The sequence below is a fragment of the Bidens hawaiensis genome, unplaced genomic scaffold, assembly GCF_021521415.1.
Source record: "Bidens hawaiensis isolate Kalapana, Puna unplaced genomic scaffold, B.hawaiensis_p1.1 tig00022183_1, whole genome shotgun sequence".
Taxonomy (NCBI): domain Eukaryota; kingdom Viridiplantae; phylum Streptophyta; class Magnoliopsida; order Asterales; family Asteraceae; genus Bidens; species Bidens hawaiensis.
In genome coordinates this window covers 235-10,316 of record NW_027493445.1, presented here as the reverse complement: position 1 = coordinate 10,316, position 10,082 = coordinate 235, and the positions used below count along the sequence as shown (strand labels likewise).

General features: G+C 33.4%; 1 protein-coding gene across 3 annotated transcripts; it reads right to left on the bottom strand.

The window, feature by feature from the left end:
- Window positions 1-456: 456 nt before the first annotated feature.
- On the bottom strand, window positions 457-6,658 carry LOC143564959 (bifunctional TH2 protein, mitochondrial-like). 3 transcript variants are annotated; one of them, XR_013140973.1, is made up of 7 exons: window positions 6,327-6,658; window positions 6,130-6,238; window positions 4,632-4,922; window positions 3,198-3,624; window positions 2,154-2,420; window positions 747-1,309; window positions 457-669 (listed from the first exon to the last, which is right to left on the bottom strand). XR_013140973.1 is itself a non-coding variant. In XM_077052089.1 (6 exons), the coding sequence occupies exons 1-6, from the start codon at window positions 6,605-6,607 to the stop codon at window positions 903-905; spliced, it is 1,782 nt and encodes a 593-aa protein (XP_076908204.1). In that variant the 5' UTR covers window positions 6,608-6,658; the 3' UTR covers window positions 716-902. The 3 variants fall into 3 exon arrangements, 1 of the variants encoding a protein (XP_076908204.1); XR_013140974.1 differs by having other exon boundaries at window positions 751-1,309; XM_077052089.1 differs by lacking the exon at window positions 457-669 and having other exon boundaries at window positions 716-1,309.
- Window positions 6,659-10,082: the final 3,424 nt, after the last annotated feature.

The following is a 10,082-nucleotide window of genomic DNA, read 5'->3' as shown; positions in this document are numbered from 1 at the left end:
ACAAAAGTCTCGAAGGTGAACTCCCCGATAATACAAGTGATAATTGAAGAAGCGTCCCCATTATCGATGAAAAAGTTGTTTACAATCAAGGGACACACGCTACCCAATATACACTAATCGAAGACAAACAAAAACCTCAAATGCTCAAACCAATAAATAGAATTTACTTAGAATTTTAGTAATTTAGTTAAATAACTGTCAGAAGATTATGTTTTGTTAAGTTTAAAATTTTAAAAATAAAGTAAAAAAGTATATGTTGAGTTACCTAAAATTTTTTTCTTTTTTCTTTTTGAGATCCTGTTTGTTCTAAGCAGTTCGGTTAATAACCTAATCAGTTATGATGGTTAAAGTTAACTATGACCACCGGTTATTGGTAATAACCAGTTACCAGTTAACCAAACATACAAATTTATTTGTTATAAGAAACCAGATATTAAAATAATACAATGAGAGAATGAGAAGTTTTCCAGTATTACCATATCAATAGACAAACAGAAACAGTATCTGGTGGAACTAAAGGTTTCCCAGAGGTTTCATAATAATAATATTTACCAGCCAAAAAATTGAATCAAAATCTGAATATTATCAAACAAACTCAAAACTCTGAATTATGACAATAGATCCTCCCACCTTATGAAACTACTCATCTCCACAACAGAAACTCTCTGCCTGCAACGACCAACTCACACCGAGTCAATATCAACACAAAAAACAAAAAGTCAAGAAGATCACAAAAAGATTCATACCCACTTGACGATACTCGCAAATGAGCAGAAAACCCTGTCACGAGACCAAAATACACAAAATTCGTGAAATAAAATGGCCCATAATAAAATCAGCCATCAGAAGTTGTATCTTCGCTCTATGCTATTATAACTACACATAACAAACACGGTTTCATTTCAAGAGCCGATGATGAAAGAATGTACTTCAGCCCAGCTAGAAACGGTATATAAAACACCCGATAACCCATTCCAACTGAAACCACTTCCTTCAACATGTTCCTTTTGTTTCTTGACTAAAGCAGGAAACAGTGGAACAAATTGGACGCCAAAATGGGCTGCGATTCTTCTAAGACTTGAACTTGACCCAATAACTATGCCTATATCAGCTTCAAGAAGGCAAAGCAAGTCACCAACCGAGTCCCCGATGTAAATCGTCAGATGGGTTTTGTCGCTGTTTTTCAAAATGTCGGTAAAAGCTTGAAGCTTGTCAATCGGGGACTCAACCTTTTTGATGATTTCACCCGTAGAAAGAGAGTTCTCATATTCAAACTCGTTTGCGTGTATGTTGATTGTCGGTATGCCCCCTGTTTATTTTATAAAACAAACCACAAAAGAGTCATTAATGGTTGTTGAGTATGCTACAAATTATCTGAGTGGGCTGGTCAGGTTGTGTAACAGGACAAACAGACCGCATAACTTTAAGTTGGCCAGCATACACTTTTGGGTTCAACTTTGTTTTGAACTCAACAAATAAGGAAATGCTAAGCGTATCCCTTTGGGCTATGGTTAGAGGTGAGGATGAGGCTGGCAGCTCGTGAGCTACTCGAGATCGGCTCGCTGAAAGCACAAACTGCGCCAAGCCTAAACGATGTCGAGCCTAAAAATGAGCCTGTTTAAAAACAAGCTCACCCAAGCTTCACTTATTGAACTCGAGCTAGCTCGTTAGCCTATTAGTATATCATAACTATTATCATAAAATTACAATCAAAATAACTAAACAATACATATATAAATACTATTTAAGAAATAGCTTAATGAAATATATATATATATATATATACACTATGTTATATATAAAAATTTTAATTATAAAGATATACAAAAATTAACTAAAAATGTATATAAACTAATCAACAAATAATAAACAAGCCTGAGCTGAGCATGAACAATAGAAATATAGCTCGAAACGAGTTGAGCTTAAGCCCAAGCTCTCGTAAGTTAAACTAGCCGAGCTCAGGCTCTGCTCGTTTACACCCTTAACTATAGTTAACAGCCGAATTTTTAAATAGTAAAAATAAATGTTGGGATATTTAACCATGAAGTTATATAATGGTTTGAAAAGTCAATAACTCATTTTAAATATCAAATAACGAGAAATAACACCAATGGCAAGATAAATTAGAAGTGACAATGAAGATAATCTGATACCTGATGAGAAAGTTGACCTAATAAGATCAGCACACCAGCAATAGGACAGCACGTGGACATTCACCTTTAAATTTTGGTTGCTGGTGATGGTATGAAAGAAACGCATGCAACCGTCATGAAGAATAAGACGTTCACCAGCACGTTTAATCTCTTCAAGATTCAAACCCTTGAGCACGTTCGATTCAATCACTCTCATGTTTGCCCTCTTCTCAAATCCCGATAGTTGTTGAAGTGCCGTCTTCAGTCCCGAATAATCAAAGTCCTCAGCTGCAAAAGCCATCATACAAAAACACTTAATTTTGAAACGGGTTTGGGTAAAAAACAGATAAACATTTTTGTACAACTTTGAAAACGCTTATCGTGTTACTTATAGTTGCAAAAAAATGTTATAACACTAATAATAATAATAATAATAATAATAATAATAATAATAATAATAATAATAATAATAATAATAATAATCTAGGGTGACTTTCATATATACCCCAAAGCTTCTAAAATATTTAGGGGTATATAAATATGATCATTATACCCTTATTGTTGCAAAAACATTTTTGTGCTCCTTTAAATTCTTTCAGAATCAATAATGCTAACATATTATAGCCGTTTGTTATATGTATTTGTTTGGTTACAATGCATGTTCTAAAAATAATTATAGTACACTAAGAAAAATAATTTGTTTGCAAAATAAATCTGATACGTTGAGAAAAATATTTTTGATGAATAAATATGAAAATTAAAAGTTAATAGGAGAATGGCAATATTCTCGGTTGTTCAAAATGAAACGGGTATATATGATATTTTAGTTAGTTTCTAGTGGGTATATATGATAATACGATATTTTAAATCCGGTTTGGATATATATGATATTTGTGTAAGTTTATAGGGATTATATGAAATTCTCCCAATAATCTAAATCTTTGAATAAACATGTTGTACGCATAGAAAATAGATATTGGATGACTTTCAACCTGTTAGACCCCATTTGACCTGTTTGAGATGATACAAATTTTGGGGAAGTTTTTTCTTTTCTTAAAATTGTACCTTTCTCATTGGTCAACATACTTTCCATGCACTGTTCATACTCTTCTGTGTACTCTCGAGAGAGCATCTCCCATGTGTTTCTCAAGTCAGCTGAGGTCATCCTAACAATTTGACTTTCATTTTGAGTTTCAGGTTGACTTTGATCTGACTTTGTTGCGGTAAGTATTGCAATCTCAGCCAAAATGGCTGAGGAATCCACCACCGTGCATGTCAAGTCAAAATCAGAAAATAGCATAATACTGTGTCCATCAGGAATTTGATAATTTAATAATGGAAGAACAGTCAACTGGTCAACTGGCTGGGCTAAAAAGAATTCCATCTCAAGTTTTAACGCTTGATGATACAGTTTTTGCATAGTATCAAGTTCTTCACCCGTTAAAGAAACACTCAACTTGTCAAGCAAGTCTTCTATCTCGAGCATGACTTCCTATAATTTTTATAAAACAAACGAAAAGTGAAAAAAATACATAATGATGCCAATTTTGACCCACTAACGAGTCAAACGGGTTTAGAAAGGTAGCTAAAAAGAAACGGGCCAAACAGATGAAAAGTTGCCCAGCCTATATTCTTAGTGCTTAAACCATTTTACTATATAAACTCTATTATTATTGAAATAATACGATTGTTGTAATCATACTCAACACCCTGATTATTAAAAAGTGCGCTTCAATAGCACCAAAGCACGAAGCGACACAAGGTGATGCCTTGTCGCTTTTGCCTACACAAGGCAACCAAAGTCCAAAAAGCGCAGATGAGGCATAACTTTTAGGAAAAAAAGCGCCCTGAGGTGCACGCCCTTTGGACACCGGTCATTGTTATGTTTCGGGATGTTGTACCACATGTTTTTTAGGTTGTACATGTAGATTATTTATATACTAAATCCTATGTAAATCATATTTATAGCTAATGTTTGGTAAGGGATGCTAAAAGCCTATGAGATATATTATAAAATTATTTAAAATCATGAGCCTCGCGTATGAAAAGCGGTGCGCTTTGCGCTTCGGTTTTAGACCCGTCACTTTTGTGTGTTGCTCGCCTTTTGAAACCAAGTGCATCATTCGATTCAGGCTATGTTTTAAATATAATGAGTCAAACAAGTAGAAAGTTGTCCAAAGTGCATTTTTAATGCCTGAACCTCCTAAACCATTTTACTAAATAGAACCATATTACAATTTAAATAATACAATTGGTGTAAACATATTCGACACAATAACTATTTATAAATAAATAATAAACCCTGGACTAACAGAATCTGATCAGCCCGTCCCGACCTGTTTCACATGTACAAAAATATTACCAATTTTCATTACACAGCGCCCACGTCACCTTTAATTACATGACATGTTGTTTATACATATATAAAATTTAGTGTGTTTGCTATCAATCGGGCTAATACTTTGATCCAAACAGTCAACTAAAAAGGTAGTTTCAAACCTGATAAGTTTCAGAGGAATACTTGTCGATCCATTTCTTGTACGGGTGTTCGTCACCATAAACTTCCACAAGTGATTTAAGCTCATTACCAAGAAAAACATAGAGTCTCATAGAAGGAGCCATTGCACAAAGTGTATAAGCTGCAACCTTAGTTTTTTCAAAAGGAGTTGCAAGTTCACCGGGACCTTTGACTCCTTCAACTTTCCCAGAGGCGGTTGCTAACAAGAAATTTGTGTACTTTAAAGTCGCAGGATTTGGCGTTGTTTCTTTTGACAAGTCAAGATTCCATTCCTAAATCACATGTTGCTTCAACATAAGTCCTTTATTATAAAAAACTTGATCATATTATGTTCACATAAACAAAAAAGAATTGGAAAAATATAAAAAAACTAGAAGGGTTTTTTCATATAAAACTTGTTTTTCCATTATTTCATGATGGCCAGAATAAAATCTAGGCTGCATCTATACAAACGCCTCTGACACACTATCCATACACCACTAACGTGTCATATGGGTCGTATGCATGACAAAAAATGGACATATGGGCCGTATGAGGGGCAAATCATAGATGTTTTGATTGTCTGAAAAATATTATCACTAACAAAGTCATGCAGCAGCCAGTAAGCCCAATTTCCACCCTACCATACGACCCGTGATGTAACAGGGCTTTGGCATGTAGACTTGATTTGACATCACACGGCCCGTATGTCTAATGCATTCGTTCAATAACAATCATGGGGCTTACAAAAACTAAAGTCCAGCCCGTGTTTTATCATATATAATAAGTGTGACATATGATATTGTTCTGCTGTCTCAAAGCTTCTTCTCATGAACCAAAATGAATTAGGGAATTGAAAAAATAAAAGAATATATAAGCAACTAAACGGTTTTTCATATAAAACATGTAAGTTCATGATTTCACGATGGTCACATTAAGAATCTAGGTTGTGCCCTATACAATCACTGCTTTCACACTATCCAGACACCACTAACATGTCATGCGAGCTGTATGGTCAATGCAGGCCGCATGACAACAGAAAATGTTCACACAAGGTTGTATGACAGGCGAAGAATAGACATATGGGCTGTTTTGAGCAAATCATAATGTTTTGACCCACACAAAAATGACTGACGTGACCACTGACATAATCATACTGCCCGTATGATCACTTTTCACGCTATGATACGACCCCTATGACATAACAGACACTGGTGTGCAGACTTGATTTAACATTATACAGCCCGCACACTAATGCAAACTTTCGGGAGTGGTGTTTATACAACACAATCTATTTGCATTGTTTTCCTAGTGATATAAACACATGCCATTAGTATTTGGATAGTGTCTCACTGGTGTTTGTTTAACTTTAGCCAAGCCCAAAAGAAAACATAAGCAACTAAAAAGGAATGTTTGTAATAACCATACTAAAACGTATTTGCATTCTAGTCACAGAAACATATAATACTTATATAAACAAAGACAACAATAAGGCCTTACTTGAACAAAAGAATCAAAAACTTTAAGCTCTTGAAGAACCCTCTTTCTCAACTCAACAATCGAATCTTTCGCATCATCATCATCTGCACAATCCTCTGCCAACTCATACCTAAAACCCCCCAAAAAAATCAATCAAAAAAAATAATTAAAAAATATTTTTTTTCGCAAAAACTCCAAGAACGAAAAAACCCACTTACGCTTGAGCAAAAGACTTAAGAAAATGAACATCTTGAGCGATAAAATGTCGAAAGGTATGAGCTTTAAGATTCCCAGAAGCCAAAGATACAATAAAGGGCGTGTAAAGTGTCAAAATCGAATCTTGACTGAACTTATCCCAGAATCGCTTGGCAGTGCCTTCTTCCTTGTTGGGTTTTGCCGCCATTGATGAGATTGATAAAACCCTGAAACTGTAATTGATGTTACGATGGTGGAATTGAGATCGAATAGTTGTGAATTTGTTGAATAAAAGAAGGTGCATCAAGAAATTGGGGGAATTAGAGAAAGAGTTAAAAAGAGGAATTAAAAGAGAGAGAGAGGATCAAATCTGGGGTGTATAGGTACACACAAATGAATACATATAATAATAGTGTATGTAGATGTAGCAGCAGAAGAAAGAAAGAAAGAAAGAAAGAAGTGTGTGTGTGTGTGTGTGTGTGTGTGTGTAGCAGTAGACTAGACAAAAGGGGGAGAAGTACTTTTGGTTACTTTGGGTTTGGGTGGTGAAACAAAGAAAATAATGGTGAACTCATCATTCTATTTTTGGGTTTTGGGCTTGGGCTATTGAGGGTTTGGGTTGGTCTTTCTTTCACATGGACTAATGGATGGATCATGGATGTATAGTTTAGGGTTTTTTTCATGAACCATGTTGAGCCGAACGGGGATTAGGTCGGGTTTAGATTGGTTTGTGAATGAAATGGATCGAGCTTGGTTTATAAATGACCCGAGTTGAGTTGTGTTGAGCTGGCTTGGTTTGTAAACGAGGTAATTTTGAGTGTGTTTTGAGCAGCAGGTGATTTGAAAAATTTTGTACTTCGTATTTGCTCGTGGCGACAAGTAGTTTTGGATATTGGATTAAAATCAGGACAAATATGTAGTTTTGATGTCATCTTTTGATTGATGCTCAGTTGTGCACATGAATAAATCCAAGACATGTGTGCTATGGTTTAATTAGTTGAAGACTTATAGAAATTAATTCACGATACATGTAAATAAGAGAGAGAAAAAAATTAGCTGCAAAGTTTGAGTTGCAAATTGTAAGACCTAGAAAAGAAAAATATATATTTAAGTTATTCTAATAGGAGAATACCAGGAACAATATGAGAAAATACTTTAGGTTAAGTATTTATAAGATTTAAAAAGCTTGATATTTGAATGTTTGGTATAAATTATGACTATGTAGTGCACTGTGCATGGTCATGTGAATCTATATAAGTTGGTAATTGGTCACAGCCTAGGTAGTGCTAGTACATGACCATGTGACCTTATGCATATATGTATTGTGGTCAATGAAGTTTGAGGATGTATAAAGTTCGCTGCTTTGTAATTTTCACTTACATTGGCATATGTTATGATGTGAAAGTTCAAAAAGTTAAAAGGATTTCAACAAGTTACGTGAATGTTATAAGAATGCTTTGTTTGTTATAGACCGTACCCGCGAAACGAGGGCCCCCCTCTCCCCTTATTAACCTATTTATTTTTAAAAGAAAATCATTTGAATATTTATTTTGAAATTGATATTGTTTTGTGTGATTAGACGTTTCAATAGTTATGACATAGCTTTGCATAGGATGTGTATTATTAATCATAACCATAAAACTTAATCTTTTTTCATTAAGTATAAATATATCAATATTCTGGTCTCTCACTTTTTATTTTATTGTTATTATTTCTTCATTAGCTCACTAAAATTTTACAAAATTATTATTACTTAACACAAAAGGTGAGGTAGAAATATAATATTATTGTTGTATATGTATATATTCTCTTCAGACATATTATTAATTATTAATTTTTAGTTTTAAATTAGAACTGTGACTTTTATCTAGGCTATGCATTATTGAGAACGTAAATAATTTGAGATTGTAAAATGATTTAACAAAACTATTAAATCTATGGGATTAAAGTTGTAAAATGAGTTATAGAAATCCAATATATTCTAGAAAATTATTTTATAAAAAAACATATGCAACACTTAGCAATCAAACCCAGGAACATCAAATTAACAAAGCAACTTACCAACCAATCCAAGCATCAATTTGATTTTATAAGGAAAAAATGTAATTATCTTAAAACAACATAATTTGTTTGAAAAACTACATGGAATTGGCATGACTAAAAGAACTACCTATGAGACTTATGAAGTTTGGATGTTTTAAGAAGTTCGGACTTTAAATTTTTATACTCGTTAAATGAGAAGATACCCATTTGCCGAGGCTGCCCCTCACCCTTATTTACCTATTAATTTAAAAAAAGCATTTTGAATCTCTATTTTAAAATCTTCTTCTTGTAATGCAATGTTTTGTTTTTGTTTCTAGCTTTTGCTAGTTTTAGTTCAATAAAAGTTGTTCTAAAAAAACTATGATATAACTTTGCATAGGATGTGCGTCATTAATCATTCCCAATAAAACTTAATTATTTTCCATTGAGCATAATTATCAATATTCCACTCTTTTTTTTTAAATTAATCTTTCTTTAGCTCACTAAATGCTAAAGAAATGCAATATATCCTGGAAAACTATTTCATAAAAAACAGAGGCAACATTAAGGAATCGAACCCGGGAACACGATTTAATAGCAAAACTTGTTACTAACTAATCTTAGCACCAATTTTTAAAGGAAACGAATGCAATTATCTTAAAACGACATAATTCATTTGAAGAATTGCATGGAATGTGCATGACGAAAAGAACTACCTATGAGACTATGAAGTTTGGTTATTTTAAGAAAGCTAGACTTAACTTTTTATACTCATTAAACGAGAATAAACCCATTTGATGAGGGTGCCCCTCACCCAGTTATTTACCTATGTATTTTTAAAAGAAAATCGTTTTGAATCTTTATTTTAAGATTGATATTGTTTTGTGTGCTTAGACGTTTCAATAGCTATGACATAACTTTGCATAGGATGTACATTATTAATCATTCTCTATAAAACTTAATTTTTTTTTTCATTGAGCTTAAATATCAATATTATGTTTTTTTTTTCAATTAGCTTACTAAAATGTTACAGAATTATTACTCAGCATAAAATGTGAGAGAGAAAAATAATATTATTGTTGTATATGTCTATATTCTTCAACATATTATTAATTCTTATTTTTGGTTTTAAATTAGAACTGCAACTTTGCATCCTGCTGTAACAAAATTGTTAAATGATTTAACAAAACTATTAAATATGGGGGAATAAAGTTGCCAAATTAGCTAAATAAATGCAGTTGCAACACTAAGCAATCGAAAGTCGGGAACATGATTTATAACAAAGCATCTTACCAACTAATCCAAGCACTAGTTTGATTTTAAAAGGAAACAAATATAATTATCTTAAAAAAGCATATTTCGTTTGAAAAACTGCATGGAATGTGCATGACTAAATGAACAACCTATGAGACTATGAAGTTTGGATGTTTTAAGAAATCTGAAATTTTTTGTATTCATTAAACGAGAAGAAACCCATTTGCCGAGGGTGCAACGCTCCCCCTTATTTACCTATTTATTTTAAAAGAAAATCATCTTGAATCTATTTTAAGTTTGTTATTATTTTGTATGATTAGACGTTTCAATAGCTATGACATACTGAAGAAACACTAATCGAACCCGGGCAGATTACGGATAACCTGGGGGTTAGATAGATGTTTCCCACGAGGGGTTAGACCCGGCAAAGATGGTTTTTCTGATAACCTGCAAAACAGACACCGTGAGCTCGTCACTGAGAAGGGGGGGGGGGGGTTCCTCCT

Coding starts and splice junctions, on each gene's coding strand:
- LOC143564959 (XM_077052089.1), bottom strand. CDS start 6,607: ATGCACCTTCTTTTATTCAACAAATTCACAACTATTCGATCTCAATTC. Junction 4,923..6,129: donor TTTTTGATTCTTTTGTTCAA/GTAAGGCCTTAT, acceptor CATGTGATTTAG/GAATGGAATCTTGACTTGTC. Junction 2,421..3,197: donor TATGTTGACCAATGAGAAAG/GTACAATTTTAA, acceptor TGGCTTTTGCAG/CTGAGGACTTTGATTATTCG.